The following is a 19089-nucleotide window of genomic DNA, read 5'->3' on the forward strand; positions in this document are numbered from 1 at the left end:
TCTATCATGAAAATGATTGTTCTAATTTCATCCAATAGCATAAAACTGTTAACACAATATTTTATCAGCAACCTATTTAACAGCTAGTTTAAAAATCAAATTATCCACAACACATGATCTAACCTTTAAGGTTTTAAAAATACAAGTGTTTGCTGAATGTTGGTAGTATTTAAAAATATATTCTGAAAAAGATTGATTCATTATCACAAGGTGGATTTCCTATTCTATTTAAATGTAAGAGACTTGTGCTTTAGTTTGTAGTATTTCCCATTTTTATTATCCTTCCTTGGTTTTAAAAGAAAAAAACAATCATGACCCCTTAAACAAGCTGAGAAACATACACATTTGTTTTCTGGATGTTAAAATTGGCTAGAAAGTAGAATCAAGTCACTTTCACTTGAATATATATTTTTATTTAGAATGCAGCACTAATAGCATGATGAGACTTTCACAAATCTGTACCAAGCAGCACATAATCTTCACAATGTGGTGTTTTTACAAGTAATTTAAGTATAGCATCATTATTATTTGGTACTAAAGTCAAAGACGACATTTAGATTCTTCAGCTTTGGAGCATTTAATAACATCAAAATGATTGTCTAGTCATGCGGAAGACAGAAATTCAAAAGCAGTTTCTTTTTCTTCTGCCAGTTCCTTTGCAGTAAGGTCCATCTTCTCACGTGAGAAATCATTAATAGGGAGACCTTCAACAAATTTCCAGGTCTTATTCTGTTTGAAAATAATTGTAAATGAGAGATTAATTAACTAGAATTGATCTTCCAGCAAGCAACAACCTAGTTTGAATTTATATCTAGCGGTGTACTTGCTATAAAATCTGATTCCAAAGAAATAAAACAGAATTCAAACTTTTTTTGTGGTGCTAGGGATCAAACCCAAGCCTTACGCAGGCTAGGCAATGCTCTACCTCTGAGCTCAGCCCAGGATTCAAATCTTAAAATTATAAGATAATTCTCAAAAAAAAGTTAACACTTGAATTTAGAACCATTTAATCTCAAAAAATTATAAAGGCTATTGACTTTACTATGGTTATAACAAAGAGCAACAACACTGAAAACCATTGCTTCATTTAGAAATAAAATAAGATTTGTATGTAGCTAATACTATGATAATATAATTCACCTGATGGTAAGAGTTGAATCATGCTTTCTAGATCAATTTCAATCTTTTAATGACTTGAAGTTATCATATATATAATACTCAAATTGAGGAAAAAAGAGTATTGTTTATTAAAGGAATAACTTTGTAGGTCACATTATACCTATTTTGAGAAAAACATATAACTACTTTCCCACAGAAGGGAAATAACCCCCAAACATCCTACCTTGATTACAACAGGGAATGAGTAGAGAAGATCATCAGGAATACCATAGGAGTTGCCATCTGAGATAACACCCATGGACACAAATTCTCCCTAAAAAAAAAACACCCCACAAAAAAAAAATGTTTTGTATTTTCATGGCACAGTGGGATTAGTCTAAACAAACAACACGTAAGCCAACAAAATTAAACCAGGTGATTTTCTTACTATGTGCATGACTTCATTACTGTATAAGGAACCATCATCAGCACCAGGTACTTCCATGACAAGACAATTTTCATGGATAGTATCTCATTCCACTCTTCCAAATTATGTGTAAAGTAGGTTAGAAAAACATATCCTTATTTTATAGATGAGGAAGCTCTTGCTCAATATTGAAGAAAAATGGTTTTCTATATATTATCATGTTTAACCCTCATAATCCTCTGAGGTACATGTCATGTAATAGATGATAAAACAGCTCAGAAAGGTTAAATAACTTCCCCAAGATTAGTTTATTAGAAGGCAGCTGAGCTGGGAAATGAACCTAACCAGTTTTGCCACTAAGGCTCTACTTTTTAATATTATAGCATCAGGGGACCAAATTATGTATGTGTATGTACATACACACATTTATATATATAAATAAATAATATAATTATATATATGATATTCACATATATATAAATATGTATATATAATATGATATATATATGTATATATAATATATATATAAAAATTATCACTGCATCCTCACCTCTGGAGTTCCAAACCAGATGTCTCTAATGTGATCAGAGATGGCTTTCGCAGCAGACATTGCACTGGACAGTTTCCGAGCCTTGATGACAGCAGCACCACGCTGTTGCACAGTCTGTGGAGGGGTAGGCAGATGTGGCAGTGTTACTTGATCATGATAGCAAAACATCATCAGTTTCAAGTTGACTTAGAATGAAAGGCTGCAACCAAAGCTTAGTGTGTTTCCTCTAACATCATGCAACTACCCAATGTTGAACTTATTAACCTAATTTGGTTATAAGCACCAATCTTTCTGAAAACAGAAAAGTACAAATTTCCCTAGAATGTTTATCACACTTTATACAAAGAAATGGATGTTGGTATAAAGATAACCAGATGACTAGAGGGTACTCTAGCTTTTCCAAATTTGACAATCAATCTCAATTGCTGTACAATACATCAGATCAGATTGGATCATGGCTTTGTAGGATTCCAGAGCAAAGTATGCAGGTCTCAGAGCAACTGTGAAAGACCTGCTCTCCTTGAGGTTTCTCTTTCTATTTATTGGAGACACGAAGGACAGCAATGTGGTGTATTTCTCAAGTTCTTTATGCTTGGCTGTTAAGAGGACTCAGATTTTTTCTTACCGTGATGAATTCTCCCTTGAGCCAACTGTCATCTTTCAGAGCTTCATAAACACCAACTTCCTTTCCTTGCAATTTCACCTTGGCATGGTTGACATCTGGATACTGAGTTGAGGAATGGTTTCCCCAGATAATGACGTTCTTTACATCGTCAGCAGTTACACCAAGTTTAAGAGCAATCTAGTTGAATTTAAAACAAACACACTATTTAGACAAATTATTTAAGATTAAAATGGTGATCTGTTTGACAAAGGTCTTTAAGTAAAGATAAAAAGTTTCTGAAACTTCAAGAAAGCAGAGTTATATTGATTTGCAAAAGTGTAACTTTCATTGATTGGCAATTACCTAAAATAGCTTACTAGGGTTAACTGAATTTGAAACTTTATGGAGTAGAATATTTAAATAGAATACTTAAGAGCAGCAGGTTTATAAAATGTAAAACATCAACACAGAGGTTAGTATTTTTTCAATGCATAAATATAATCTTTGTTGTTATTAATGCTTACATGGAGATGTCTACTTAGTACTTCTGAGCAAGCAGGTATTTAAAGTACTTTCTCCATATTTAGGTGAAATTTTTATTATATACCATAACAGATTAATTTTCAAATAATCTTAAATGTGAAATCTGGTAGTTGAAAGGGACTTATATTACCAAAGTATATCTGTCTGTCTCCATTTTATAGATTAGGAAACTACCAATAACACACACACTGATGCACCTTAAGACATGGTTAAATCCTGATAAAACCCATCAAAAATTGAAAATATTCCAACTTGAAATGTATTGCATATCCCTAACCTAGCAAACATCATAGCTTAGCTTGGCTTACCTTAGTGCAGAACACTTACATTTGCCTATAGTTGGATGAAACCATCAAATACAAAATGTATTTTATAATAAAGTGTTAAATATGAGTATTTAAAAATATTTATATGTTTATGAATATCTGTATCTGTTTTTATACCTTGGGCTAGTAATCTGAAATACACTTTACTAAATCCCTATGAATGTCAGCTTCAACAGCCCCTAATCCTCTCCTCCCTACAAGGCCTCCGGGGCTCCCCTGAACTTCTCCCATGAACTTCTTTGTTCATGCTGCCTACTCCCTCTTGCTCCTTTCATCTCTTGAGCTAACCAGTTCCATCTGGACAGCAAAGGGCAGGTACTATGCACCCAGTGGATATTGTTTCTGAAAGTCATTCATGCCAGAGTTAGTCTACTTAACATCTCCCCAGGACAATAGCTCCTGGCTTCCTTAGACACTTTTGTGTTTGTCATATAGGTCTGTTAAAGTTTTTGACTAATTTTCCAGGCCTAGTAATTTCTTTCCCTTTAATCCCAGTCAACTAGCATCACTGTCAATTACCTTGTCAGCAGACACATACAGCTCTGGTTTGCAAGTACACAGGGAAGTCCTGCAGGTGAGAAAGTCACCAGATAGCAAAGCCTTCCAAGTTTCAAAACAAATTATGTTAAGACTAGTAACCATTCATGTAAGAAAAAAATCATCTTTGGGTTTGTTGTTTTCTCACTGGGTATAACTTCTATAAGAGGAAGAAACTGTGTCTTTAAAAACTTCCTAAGAGCTTTCCCTGTACCAGACTGACATGCTGAAACACTGCTAACCAAGGGCCTGTGAATAATGATCAATGTGTGCCAAAAGTGATGGTTAAAGTTTGATGAGACAGCTTCTTCCCTTTTGGCTTATTCATGACTTTTCTCCCTCAAGTAAAACTGTTCAGCAACTGGGACAAAGTCTCACTCAGTAATATCTCTGGAAGCAGAATTTTCCAATGTCTGTTTCTACTGAGGTCTCAGATGAACCAGCAAAGGAGGGGATTACCAGTGTCATTATTTTACCTCTTTCCTCTCTGTAGAAACTAAGTAACCATCTGGCAATCTGGAGTGTACAACTACAGTACACCTTTTCCTTTATAATTGTCCCATAGTACTTGAGTCTCCTACAACTAGTCATTTGAACAAATTCCCATTTCTTTTCAGCCACCGACCCTGCCAACAACCTAAAGCCTCTCATGGAATATTTATATTTCAAGTTTGCTATCCAATGACCATCTTAAATAACTGGAATGTTGAGGAAGCTATTTCCAAGGTGAGGCTCTTTTCAACTTTAGGGTGTATCCCTCCTAATAAAAAGAACAAACCAAGCTAAAAAATAATAGCAGTCAACCTTTACTATATTTGACTATGTGACATGTACTATGTTAAGGGCTTAAAATGGATCTTTTCTTATTCAATCCTCACAACAATTCTCTGAGGTAGATGCAATTATTATTTTACTTTATAGCTTAAATATTTATCATCAAGGTCACAGAGCTAGTAAGTCATCTGATATCATTATGTAATAACATGCACAAGGGTTTGGTTTGACTCCTTGGCAAATTTACTTAAGGTGCTAAGGGGTAAGGAAAATTAACAATTAAAAACTAGCTCCTATGTAATGAAAGCAGGAAAATGGACGGACGGACAGACAGACAGACACACACACACACACACACACACACACACAGAATATTTAAAGAATATAAAACTGAAAACTAAATGAGATATAAAATTAAAAATTAAAATCTTTTTTTTTTTTTTTTTTGGCTGGGTGTGGTGGCCCATGTCTGTAACTTGGAAGGTGGAGGCAGGAGGATCACAAGTTCAAGACCAGGCTCTCCAACTTGGTGAGACTCTATCTCAAAATAAAAGTGAAAGAAAAAAGGCTGGGGATGTTGCTCAGTGGTAGAGTGCCCCTGGGTTCAATTTCTGATACCTCAAAACAAACCCCAAACAGTGAATCTGATTGCTTAGCTACAAGGAAAAGGAAGCAGAACCACACAACTACATAAAACTCAAGTTTTTTTAATGATCTCCTAAGTATCTGACAAAATTAAACTAAATTATGTATCATCATGGGAAATATTATTGATATTAGTAACAAATTTTTAACTATTACTACTCGAAATTTTAACTCTTAATAGAGTTAAGTCTCTGGTCTTTAAGAGAACAGATGTAAAAACTTCCTAACAAATTTAATAATAATTCACCTTTAATTTAATAATTACTAAACAAAACAACGACAAAAGCACAAACTAAGATTCAGTTATTTTAAAAGTGAGAAAAAAAGGCTTTAAATCTAAAACTCACAAATTTAAAAGGCATTTATTTTTCTTACTTGAGATTTAGCTCGGTTGTGATCCAAACGAGTCAAGCAACTGAAGTTCTCCTTGGGGATGGATGGAGCTGACTTGGAGGCAGTCAGGCAATTGGTATTTGCTGGGTTTCCCACAACAATGACCTAGGATGGATGGGAGGCAGCGAAGAGTTACAGAATGAATACTTATTGAACTATCTTAGAATTCCACTGAAATGTGTTAACTGGTAGCCTGTATATCAAGTCTAAGTGAACTAAACATATACAATTACCATCATAGTTTGTAGGTTTCTATCTTCCCTTGGAAAAGCATTTTATTTTTGACTTGTTAGTGTTTGGTGTGACTACTGAAACATTTTTTGATAAAGCCACTGTCATGTATATAAGTCACTTCTCAGTTGGCAATGTCCAAGACCTAAAGTGCATTTCTTTCTATTTTGTTTTTGTGTGAAAATAAACACAGCATTTATTTAACTTACTGAAACAAAGTATGTAATCTAAGACTCCATCTCAGAGTTTGATTCATTCATAACATTTTCCTTCTTTTTGAGTTTAAGAAAACAATGTCTCTGTGAACTAAAAGTACTCCTTAAATTTGCCTAATTCTAAGAATTGCCTGACTATTTGCTAAAATACAGATTACCATTCCTTTTCCCTTCCCAGATCTACTGAATCAATCCTCAGGATAAAATGCTTCAGGTTATTTTTTTGTATTGGAGAGGTTTAGTCAACACTGAATTATAGCACAGGAAAATGTATATATAGATTGTTAGGTATAAGAATCTTTAATAAAATGATAATGTAAGGAAGTTTATTTATTTAGAAATACTATCAAATTTACAGAAAAGCTGCAAGCGTATTATAGGAATAGACTCCCATTTGGATAGATTCTCCAATTTGCTCCATCCTACGGCTCTCTCTCCACACACTGTAATCATTCTTTGGTCCTTTTGAGAACAAGGTTCAGTTATGATACGTCATGATCACTAAATACTCCAGTGCCAGTGAATATCTCCCCCAAACAAGGACACTTTGCAGAGGTGGGATTACTATGCAAACAATACCACAAATCAAAGCAGCCTGGATTTTAGTGGTCTGAACAACCTCAATCTTTTGCCAAGTCTGTGGATTTCTGCTCATTTCTATTATTTTCCATTAAGTATTTAAAATAAAGTCTATATCTAACAAAAATAAAGACATCTATGAAATGTCACAGGGCACTTTATTTGCTATCTTGAAAATTCTTTTTTGGTATTAGGGAGTGAACACAGGGGCACTTTACTACTGTGCTATATATATCCAGACCTTTTTTTTTTTTTTTTAAATTATTTTAAAATTTTTTCTTAGTTGTCAATGGATCTTTCATTTTATTTATTTACATGCGGTGCTGAGTATCAAACCCAGGGCCTCACACATGTCAGGTAAGTGCTCTACCACTAAGCCACAACTCCAGCCCCTCCCCAGACCTTTTTATTTTTTTATTTTGAGACAGGGTTTTGCTAAGCTGCTGAGCCTGGCCTAGAAATTGCAGTTCTTTTGCCTCAAAAATTCTTTTTATTTTTTTTAAAGAGGAATTTTCTTATACCTTTTTTTTTCAAGTCACGACAGGGAAGTGTATTGAAAGTCAAACCTTTAACCAGCGAGCCTAAATGTCTGGACAAGTATTTTCACACAACAAAAAGGCATCAGAAAGTTGTTTCAGCTTTATAAGTTTAATAACTAACACTAAATTTCCATATTATAGTAACAGGCAAAATATTTTTGAGTATTCCTGCAAGTAGATATCTACACTATAAGAAAAAGATTCAGAAAGGGAGACCTTATCAAGCAAAACTCTGTATTTACCAATCACTGCACAGACCAGAAAAAAAGGGTAAACAATGTTGTTTTCACTTAAATGCTGAAAGCTAAAAGTTCACTTGACAATAATGAAAAACCTGAATGAAATACATGTTGGTTACCTTAACTGACTTCTTAGCATATTTCTCCAAGGCTGCACCCTGGCTTTTGAAGATTTTCACATTTGCTTTCAGTAAATCTTTCCTCTCCATGCCTTCCCTTCTTGGCATAGAGCCCACAAGAACAGCCACATCCAGGTCTTTGAAGGCAACCTCTTCTTTATCTGTAGCGATGACATCTATGCACATGGCACAAATGCTGAGCTATTTAAATATCCAAGTCTGAAGTTTTCTTTTTATATTAAATCTACTTATTAATTCTGTTACCAAAGTGAAAACAAATAGCAATGTTTATTTTTTTCATACCACATTGATACACCCTGTAGGGGCCAAGAAAGACCACATATTAATATAACCATCTTAACACTGGCAGAAATGTTAATAAAAATTTTACTTTACTTTTCCTATTTCCAATAATTAAGTCAACTTCAAACCTTCTATACCTATTATTTTTTAGTCATATATGATGCAAGGTATAACTTTGAAGCAACATTTATTATTCACACTTATTACCACAGAAAACAAAAAAGCAACTAATTTACCAAAAGAGCAACTAATTCACCTAACCTTTAAATTATAATTTCCTTAAGGTCTTTAACAATTACTTAAAAATAGTTCGTGTTTATTGAGGAGTGTTATGCCAGGAATAATGCTAGGAAATTTATATTATCAAATTTAGTCTTCACATTTTAGAGATGAAAACACTGAGCTTTAAAGAGATTAGCTAGCTACCATGTTAAGATAGTGAGGAAAGCTATAATTCCCACCCACATCAGTCTAGATAGAGTTCAACTCCATGCTACAGAGTCATTTCAATAAACACACACAACTTGCTTTTCAGTTACAGAATATGTATTTTTGATTTTCCTTTGTTGACTGCATTAAAATGGTCATAAATGGCATTTTCATTGGTAAATTTTTAGGCCAGTGGACTGGTGTCAGTGGGCTGCAAGTCCCCAAATTGGGCATATGGAGGAAGACCAGTTAGAAAGAAAAAATACCCAGCTTCCCCTTCCCAGCCATACATTCCCATTTGCAGAATGTTCCTTGTCATAATCATACCTGCTAGAGAACAAACTAGGCCCACTAACAGAGCAGAGGGAAATCAGCAGAGCAAGGGTTGCAAATGGGAAACAGCATCAGAAGAAGTTGATTTGGAAAAGACTAGGTAAGGAAAGGGAGCAACAGAAAAGCTTGGGCCCAATCATATATTCTTTTATAGAACCATGCAACCAAATGATTTAGATGGTAGAATATTTATTTTAGTAATGTCTACTGAAGAGATACATGAATATTAAGAAGGAGGCTTCTTTTGGGGATGTGTATATATTATGTTTAGTGCAAACTTCTAGTAGAGTATCATTAATCCTCATGAAAAGAAAAAGACCATCATGGAGGTATAAAAAAATTCAAATAATTTATAATCTGACCTGATATTTTAATAAACTTTTTAATCAGATTTAAGACTTTTGTCTTATATTTGAGTAGTAGTTCAATAATTCTCAAAGGCACTTAGTTGAACTCCTGTGAGTTTTCATAAACTATGTAGTATATGATTAGGACCATTTATACTATGTCTCAACCTGATGAATGGCAGATGGAATGGGACCATATACGCGGGACCAAGTAACTTCCAAGGCAGTGTATGGCTTTGGAGGACATCCTTCAGAATTGAAAAAGTTTTCCATTAGTGGGATGTGACTATTAGCATTTAAATAGACATTAAATCCCAACACAATGTAGATAATCTCTGGTATATAATCCTATGTGATATTATCCCTAATTAGTATAATAAATTATATATAGACATGTTGAAGAAAAGTAGCTTTTTACTTGACAGATTGTTTCTCACTTTTACTCTTATTTACTCTTGTGTACATGTTAAAAAGTAGCTGTAGTTTGTGCTGGGGGTCTAGCTCTTGGTTGAGAGCCAGTCTAGCATGCCTGAAGCCCTGGCTTTGATACTCCACCCCACCCCCCAACCACAAAATCTGTACTTCAAAAACCAAAAAGTGAAATACTTTCATGAACTAATTTCTAATTAAGACTTCAACAAAAACCAAAATATATTTTTGTTAAGACATATAAAACCCTTTTACTCTATTTTTAATTTCCTTTTTTGTAGAATTGGGGATTGAACACAGGGGCACTCTACCACTAAGCTACAGCTCCAGTCCTTTTAAAATTTTTTTGTTTTATTTTGAGATAGGGTCTTGCGAAGTTGCCTAGACTGGCATTGAACTTGTAGTCCTCCTGCCTCAGTCTTCTGAGTAGCTGGGATTATAGGTGTGTGCCAGGTTAAAACTGACTTTCCAACTCACCTTTCAGGAGGGGAAGGGCACAGTCTTGCAGTTCCATTAGGACACCATCCAGAACACCCATCATGGGAGTGATATCCAGCAGCACAAGAATGATAGGCTGCCGAATAGCAAGGACAGCATCCATCAGTGTACGTTTTTATCATTTAGTCACAAAAAGTCCTTTCAAAGTTTTTGTTTGTGTGTCTATGTATAAAGCCTTATTCATTAGCCAAGATAATTACATTAGGAGCTCAGGTATCTAACACTGCACTTTCAGAATAAGAAATGCTATAAAACCAGCAATTATTTGATAACAGAAACAGACATAATCATGTGTAATGAATTTTAAAGTACATGAAAGGAATCTCAAATTGAAATGAGATTCCATAGCTTGTTCTTATTGTTAATAGCTGTATATTTGATTTCAGTTCATGGATACTAAGTACAATATCTGACATGAAGGAAGAGTTCAATATGTGTGGGTTAAGGGAAAGAATTAATGCATACTTTAGAAAAAAGATTTTAGTGTATTAATCAGACCTGCTAGAATTAGGGTGTCTGTTCCAACTGGGAAGCTGATTTTTTTTTTTGTTTTGTTTGTTTAAATCTACCATTTCAAACTTTATTTTTTTTATTTTTTTGAATTCATTTTTATTGTAAACAAATGGGATACATCTTATTGCTCTGTTGGGAAGCTGATTTTCTGTCCATTTTGGTTCAAAAGAAAACCATTTATGAAAAAGGAAGTGCTGATTCAACAACTCACAGAACTCTAAGCAGTTACTATCCTTAGTGATATCCTGTGATCTTAGTGATATCCTTAGTGATATCACTGGCACCTTCTGGTTGGGTCAAGTTAACTAAATACAGTACAGAGGAATAGTTCTGATTTGCAAACTATTTCACTGCGTGCAGGGATGCATATAAATACTTTACCAGGTTCCATTTATAGCAATGCATCTACTACATTTATTGGGACTATTCATTTCTTTACCATTTTATAATTTGTTTGCAACTAAACAGAGGGTTTTATTAACAACAGTCTTACTCTAATACCAAGATTTATAGACATGCCCCTACCTGGTCTTTACCAAAGACAGATCCATTTCCAATACTGTATAACAGTGAATATGCAATCTGACCAGCTGCTCCAGTCACAAGGACTCTGATTGGTTCGGACTGCAATAAAAAAGACTCATATAAGTTTTAAGTCTCTTCACACCTAGTATAGGTAAATATAGCACACACAAGTCAACTGAGAAACTTCCAGAACATGTGTCTCTGGCTGCGTTGATGTGGTGTTAACTCTCTGTACAAAGAGCACAAAGTGCTATCCTGTATTTACTTACACAATCCTATCTTTTTTTTTTTTTTTCTGGATATGTTACCACTAAAATAGGCCTAACAATGTCAATGTGTGCAGTATGTGGTGATACAAACCCTGGCAAGAGCCTCCCAAAACTTTATTATGCAAATCTCCCACTCCCATCCGCTTAGTAGAATTCTTTGCACAAGGAAGAACAGGAACAGTGGTCAAAACTTTCCATTTTCATTGAATCAATATTTTAATAAAACAATTATGCTTCAACTTGATTACATGTAGGAGGAAAATATGCCTTTTTATTTAATGAGGAAAAAATGAGAATATGTTAGTATCTGGATTATAATAAATTTTAGTACTAAAAAGGAATACACAATGGTAACATATACTGATTGTTGACAATCTGATTCTAAGGGAAAAATTATATTTAAAAGGAAGGAGGGGGTAGGCATACAAAGAGCACAATAGTTATATAGAAGTAGCCTTATAGGTTTCAACAAATCCTGAATATAATGACATGTGGACAAAAACAATTGATATTCAAAAGCCCAAAGTCATTAAAAAAGAAAGGTGACCTATGTCCAGAGAAAAAGTAGACTCAAGGTGACAACGCTGGGTAAATGCACTTCTACTCGTCACCCTAACCATACCTGAGTGGATTATTGAATTGACTGAGGACATATGCATTTGATTTGTTTTTATTTAAAATTCTCTCTTCTAGATGAGTCACACATTTGAGAGGGAAAGAGCATGTACAACGTTGAAGAATCCTTAACCTTAACCCTAACATTTGAAGGTCAGCAGTGCTCAGTCACATGGTACCTACAGAAGTCAAAGGAAAAGCTCAGGAAAGAAGTGTCAACTCTTGAAGAGAAATGAATCTGACTATACATGCATTTCTTCAAAGATGTGACCAGATGTCCATAGGGAAAAAAAGACAGAGAGAAGGAGACAAAGGGAGAGAGAGAGAGAGAGAGAGAAGGGAAACACACTAAGGAGAAAGTAGAAAGTTTTTCCTGTGGATCTGGGTCTCTTCCCTGACTTTTTCACCAACTTTTCCCCCAGAATTTCATATCTGTAAATATACTAATATGATAATCTCATAAATAAGCCATTTTTAATATTTATATTCCAAAACAAATTTGATTTATAAAGAGCACTAAATATGTCATACATGGTTATTTTCTATTTTATAACATGACACCAAATATTTTTTGTTCTGATCCATCATTACTAGGATAACAGTAATGACATTACTAGAATAGTAAAGACTATTACTATTTACAGAAAAATTATTAATAGCTTATATAAATTTTTAATTTTGTCATTTTCCCCCTCTTCCTTCAAGTCAAGTAGAGTAAATGAGAAAAAGGAAATACAGGAAAAAATAATTCCCTCCGGCCCCATTATAATGCAAGTTCCTTAAAGCCAGAGGCTTTGTCTATTTTATTTACATTGTCTTTTTTGGTCTACTGTATTTACTGTTATATCCTAACTAACTAGAATACCTGCATATAGTTGGAGCTCAAATATTTGCAAAAGAAATAGCTGGATCTTATAACTACCAAAAAGATTGAATCTGTAAGAATTATTTGGAAGCATGTTTTAAAAAAAACATTTTAAAAGATATTTTATTCTTATATACTTGCTTTGAGAAAGCTGGAAACTTAGGGACCATAATTTTCAGCTGTAGTAAGTGAAACTACTTAAGCCAAAAGTTCTTATGTTATGGTCTATCAATCAACTGAAAAACTTATTTAATTCACTAAACAATACACCATTGAATCCTTATCAAGTACTTGCTACTATTGTAGGCGAGGGAATTCATTAACAGCCATCTGAATTTAAAAAGGGGATACACCAATTCTCTAAAACAGAAAGCTAGAAGCAGTAAAGAGTGGTAATTAAGAGATGGCCTCTGGAGCCAAACTTTGGGGCTCTAAGTCCCGGCTCCACAACTCATTAGCTGTATGCTCTTGTATAAATTACTTAACCTCTTTGTATTGTTTCCTTACAGTTAAAAGGAGATAAGGGTGGTGGGATTGAGGTAGTTCACATACAAAGCACAAAGAAAGTAGCAAATATTATAATTTTAGGGCTTATGGGGCTCTGTCACTACAAAATTTTCCTCTAAGGATTCTAATAGTCTGTGATCTCCTACTATATGTCTGCTACTCTTTATTAGACTGTGAAGCCCCCTTAAGAGCAGTAAGCATTTAATTCAAACGTGCACTCTCATATAGTATTCTACAAATATTTGTTGAATGAATTAAAAGTAAGGGTAAAGAAAAATATAAACATATGCTACTTCAGTGTAAGGAAGATGGCAGAACAGAATAATACAGCCAATTTTAGGAATTAATCACGGTCCTTACTAAAGGGTTTTGACCAACTAAGAACAGGAGTGTCTTTCTGGGTCTTTGGGCAAAATTACTTTTACAGGTAGACAACTTCACCTTATTAAAAGTACTATGAGGGCCGGGGAGATAGCTCAGCTGGTAGAGTGCTTGCCTTGCAAGCACTAAGGCCCTGAGTTCGATCCCAGTACGGCCAAAAAAAAAAAAAAAAAAAAAAAGAGTATGAAGCCTTTGTGGTCTGGATGTTTGATGATTGAAGTAGGTAAAGAGAAGCACATATTTGGTTCTGCTCTTTTACAACATTGCAGTTGACAAGTGGGAGGGTGGGCAGACCCACTGACTTCTCACACTATTACAGAGTGAACACAGGTGGCTGGCTATTCTTTGCTCAGATAGCTGGGCAGTCTGCCAAGATCCAAGAAGGAATGTCTTTGCTCTTGGCAGGGCACTAATAACCTTCATGCGACCAGGCTCTCTCTTGAGAATGTGCTAAAATCTCAGTTGTGAAACTTGAATTTAAGTGTTTCTTCTGTTATTTCATGGAAAAACTCATGTATTCCTTTTAACTTCCTAGTTTGAATGTACTTCTAATTTACATAGATTTCTGTAATTCGAAAGGCAAGCAGTCCCATTCAGATTCCTTCAGTTACTCTTGCTGCTACTCCCTAAGGACACAAGCAAAGAATTTCCCCCTTTAAATTCACTTTGAATTGGCTTACAAAAGATGGCTCTTTTCTAAATCAGTCACTGTTCACATGCTCTTTGGAGGAGGTGGGAAGATTCTGAGTCATGTGAGACAACAAACTGACAGAACTGTTCCTCATAAACCATCTCTGGCACCCCAGTGACCTTCTAGGGGTGAAGCCTGGCTCAGTCTACTGTGCAGCAAAAACAAAACAAGAACAGGGGCCTTGTATCTCTCTGTGACCTTGCAGAAGTCATTTGACCTCACCAGGCTACATTTTAAGATTCAATGAAAATAATCTTCAATTCCCTTCCAATTTCAGAATTCCAAGGAATAAAGGTATTAGGTAATCCACATGCTGGTAACACAGGTGTGTTCATATTCACAATATGAGTGTATCTTCATCTAGAATCTTGTACTAAAAGTAAATTTTCAGAATGACTTGACAAGTGTATGACACAATAATGGTAAAAAAGGAGAGACCCTTGATGCAAACTGTTGTGTGACCTTGACAAGTCATATTCTCTCTGGGTCTCAAAAAACTCAATTGGATGTTTATCAATGACCTTCAAAGGCTTCCTCCAGTCTAAAGCGACATAGTCTGAAGTACTCTGATAATAAGTACTGCTGCTTTCTTGCTACAGATTATTGATACAGAAACTACTGAAACCATAATTTAAATGAGTAATTATGTCATCTGACAATATAATATGGAAACAGTTATTTGGAATTAGTAGTGGTTCCCCAGATTGAGGGAGTAGTGTGCCCCGGCCTTGAAAACATATTTTCAGGTTCTGGGAAATTTCCAATTCACGCAAACATTTCCTCATACTCTCCACCCATTTTAGTATTTTGAGATAAAGGAGAAAAGTATTTCCAAATATAAATACAAACACTGCAGCAACCTCCCTCAGTCTGATGGCAAATGTCACCTTCAACACTACGCAGATTATTCCTACGTCAGAGTTCCTCACCCCGCTTCCCCCTTCAGCAGAGACAAGATATGGAGACCTAGGGATCCAGATTTTTAATGACATGATGGTTACATTGGGTTACATTTAAAAGCAGTGTTTCTGGAATTCGTAACAGAACAGTAAAGAATATCTGCACTAGTTATTTGGTTAGTGATGCTAACGAGTCCTGGCATTACAAAGACATCAATGAACAGGTTTTAAATAACATTTTGAGAAATTAGATATGGCGGAAACACGTCTCCTGAAAACATAGATCGTAATCTGGAGCACCTGATGAGATCCTGCCCTTAACAGTTGAGGGCCTTTTGTTTCAAGGATTTTGTGGCTGAAGCCCTTAAAAACTCTGGAGCTTAAGAAGCGGGGGGGGGGGGGGGGTTAGGACTACACGATTCCTTCCTATCAGACCCCATCGTCCTTATCAAGCTCTGTATCCATCTTCAGAGAAAAATCAGGACTGTAATTCCGTCCCCTAGGCATGCAGCAGGATCCAGATCGCGCCTCTCCAAGGACAGTGACTTTTCCAGAGTCCTTTAAGAGCCCCCCAGGCGGATATCAACCCCTTCCCAATTACTGGAATACTGCGACAATCCCCAGAATGAAATCGAGGCGTTACAAACAGCGCAAAAGCGCCTTGCATGGCTGCAAAAGTCCGTCAAGAGCAAGAAACCCCACACCAGGGCGCAAAGGTCGGAGGTGGGCCGGAGCCCGGGCCCACACTCACCATGGACTGGGAAATGCGCGGACAATTTCTGCACCTGCAAAACGAGCCTCAAAGAGTCGGGTCACCTCTACCGCGGACCGACTCCAGGAAGGTGTGAGGTGTCAGTCAGAAAAAGCCTCGGCTCCCGGTAGCAGCGTCCTCTGGGAAATGTAGTTCACGCTAACCCTACTCTGGCGCTATGTCCGAAGGATTTCCTCACGTGTTGAACTACACTTCCCGAAAGCAGTGGGTCTCTTCACGTCCTTCTCCTTGCGCTCTTGCCCGATTGTAAAGTAGTCCCTGACAGGGAGCTTCTGATTGGAAGACGACTAGGAGCGGATGGTTTGAGCTCCGGGGAAAAGGACTGCCTGATGGCGCTCCACAATTGGCGGGAGGGAAGGCCTGTGTGACTTGAGGGAGGAGAAACAGACCTTTAGCGACAACAGCCACCGGCGCGCAACCGAGACTTAATTCCCTGCTGAGGCTAACCGCGGGCGGTAAAGAGACCTTCCGCTGCTTTAAACCCGGCTCGACCCGGAAACAAAACCTTTTAAAAACATTATACACGCTCCCGAGGGCGGGGGGCGATGGAAATGTGGGGAAGACGAGACAGCTTCGCAGGTTGCTAGGCGACGAGGTGGGAGTACCTGGGTGAACTGTGGAAGAAGCGGCTCCCAGACCCAGGAGACCGAGTGCGAACGCCGCCGCCCTCCATGGTTCTCCTTCCTCTGCAGGAAGCCCGCTACCCCAGGTGGCGTCCGGTGACTAGGAGAGGTTTGTGGGGACGCCCCCCTCCCAGGCGATTTGGGACTGCTGGTCTTCCGCATTCCGGAGGCAGGTGAGCCCCTGGCCGCAGGCGAGGGGTTTTCTTTTTACTTTAGCGCCGGAATGCTGTGTGTGCGCCATCCTGCGTTGCTTTTACTGGGTACAAATTTACCCGGAGAGTGCCTTCAAGCTCGGGTTCCTTTTCCGCGAAAAGTATTAGTGGTGTGAAAATGCTACCGTATTCTGGAGGAGGTAGCGTCTTGGAGTTTGTGCCCCATCCCCTCCGTAAAGTGTAGCTCTTCCAAAGTTAATAAAAATATATATTGAACGTCTTCTTTGTGGGAGGCGAGCCCCTCTTCCCACCTACTTGCATTCCACGGATCTTTATTTGCCCTCTGTGAACGTTGACACTTTGACCCATCCTCTCTTTAGCAACTAGATGAGCTTTAAGTCACCTAAACCCTTAAAGTTATGCCAGATCTGCATTTCTAAGGAAAGAGTTGCAACTGAATGGGAGACAGGGGTTGTCTCAGTCAGAATATCAGCTGGTAGAACAATTTAAGAGGTTTTCATTTAAAATTGATGCTGCCCAGAAGATTTGCAGTTTGCTGTCTGAAAGCCTGTTTCGTGTGTGTATTAAAAGGAAGATGTGATGCTCTGGCATAGTTTTCCTAGAAAAATTAATAAAATATCTATATTGGATAACATTGGTATAACCTCTGGGTTTTCTCTTGTTACTGTTGAGTGCCAAGTGATACCTTTCTGTTTTCCTCTATTTTATTTTTCCAAGATTTACTATTGGGGAAAGAAATAAAATGCCTTACTTTATTATTTGATCCTTCAGTAGCATTTACCATATCTGCATGTCTTCTTGAATCACTTTTTTCATTCAGTTCTCAGATAACATACTTTTCTAATTTTCCTCTTTCACGAGTTACCCCTTCTCAACCTTCCAAGTTAATTCTTTTTAAGCTCTGATCTCTTAACATTGGAGTGCCTGTTTTCTTCTCTGTCTGCACACTCAGTCCCTAAGTGAACTCATTCATGAGTTACATCACTTCAAATGCTACCTCTGTTTCAAAATTCTCAAATTTGTTTCTAGTCCGGTATTTCAGGGATATGTCTTAACTACTTGTCAGGTGCACTAAATAAGCCTCATTTTCATTGTTTTACAGTATTTCCTCCTGTACACAGAAGCATAGCACTCTTTGCAATTGGACAACATGATCTGCCCAAGTTCCACGATGTTGGTTGTGTATGAGATTACCAGATTTCAAACTGTAGAGTAGAAATGACTGCTTAGATGAACAACTTACTTTTTTGTAAGGGTTATTATTCTGATTCAGTGGACTGGAATCTCCTGTTTTCAGGAAAAACTGTTCTGTTTTGGAATTTGTCTGCTTCCTTAAAGTTTCATCTTGATTATGCATTTAGAAGGTTTGATAGTTAGGGTCTAGTGCAGGAGCTCAGTCCAAAACATTGCCCCCACCTCTTTGTTTTTGTTTAAAAAGGAGAGGAGAAAATTTCACCAAACATATTAATTGCCATTACACATCTTAAACTTTAGCCAAATTACCTGCTATTGCCCAGATATATATTCCACTTTTCTGCCTCCATATTTTATGTGTGCTTTTTTCCAACTGCAATCTTATCCTACATTTCTGCCTGTTAAAATTCATTTCAACAGGTTCTCTTCAAATACTTTGGCCTTTATGGAAAATCCAAATATACACAAAATGAAGGTACACAATTTTCTCACTCCACCATCCTGCTTCATTAATTACTACCATTTTTTGTCTTTCTGTTTCTTTCTTTTTCTTCTCTCTCTCTCTCTTTGGTGCTGGGAATTGAATGCAGGGCCAATCCTTGGGTACATGTTAAGCATGCACTCTACCACTGAGCTTGCAACCTCCACCCTACATTTTTTGAAAATCGATTTCCTTTCTCTTCCCCTTTCCCAACATTTTAAAGCATTCCAAAAAGATATACAGCAAATGCTCTTTATAGTAGTTTGAGTTATGTGAAAGTCATGATAATTTTAGGCTATAATAGGAGGGAATCAAAGGGAAGTATGAATAAAAGAGATGATAAAGAGCAGCTGCTACCTCTAGGATGAGAAAGAAAGACTAGGATAGGGCCCCTCTTTCAAAAGGTCATGTTCATGTTTACAT

The 19089-nt window shown here is 36.7% G+C and overlaps 2 protein-coding genes across 2 annotated transcripts in view; one reads left to right on the plus strand and one right to left on the minus strand.

Annotated features, from left to right (window-relative positions):
- Window positions 1-391: 391 nt before the first annotated feature.
- Window positions 392-16332, minus strand: Mdh1 (malate dehydrogenase 1). The gene is made up of 9 exons (XM_047522167.1): window positions 16175-16332; window positions 11197-11295; window positions 10138-10234; window positions 7820-7995; window positions 5880-6002; window positions 2701-2877; window positions 2076-2189; window positions 1343-1432; window positions 392-729 (listed from the first exon to the last, which is right to left on the minus strand). The coding sequence occupies exons 1-9, from the start codon at window positions 16175-16177 to the stop codon at window positions 604-606; spliced, it is 1005 nt and encodes a 334-aa protein (XP_047378123.1). The 5' UTR covers window positions 16178-16332; the 3' UTR covers window positions 392-603.
- The window catches only part of Wdpcp (WD repeat containing planar cell polarity effector), a 374171-nt gene continuing 370943 nt past the window's right edge, over window positions 15862-19089 (plus strand). The window contains 1 exon segment of the mRNA XM_047522166.1: window positions 15862-16991. The gene's annotated coding sequence lies outside the window, so the exon portion shown is untranslated.

This window comes from Sciurus carolinensis, chromosome 13 (assembly GCF_902686445.1).
Source record: "Sciurus carolinensis chromosome 13, mSciCar1.2, whole genome shotgun sequence".
Classification (NCBI taxonomy): Eukaryota; Metazoa; Chordata; class Mammalia; order Rodentia; family Sciuridae; genus Sciurus; species Sciurus carolinensis.

What these genes read in the sequence shown, in the direction of transcription:
- Mdh1 (XM_047522167.1), bottom strand. An exon ending in CTGTCTTTGGTAAAGACCAG is followed by an intron (nt 10,235 to 11,196) that starts GTAGGGGCATGT and finishes GCTATTCGGCAG; the next exon opens with CCTATCATTCTTGTGCTGCT. An exon ending in TCTGGTTTGGAACTCCAGAG is followed by an intron (nt 1,433 to 2,075) that starts GTGAGGATGCAG and finishes TTTTTTTTTTAG; the next exon opens with GGAGAATTTGTGTCCATGGG.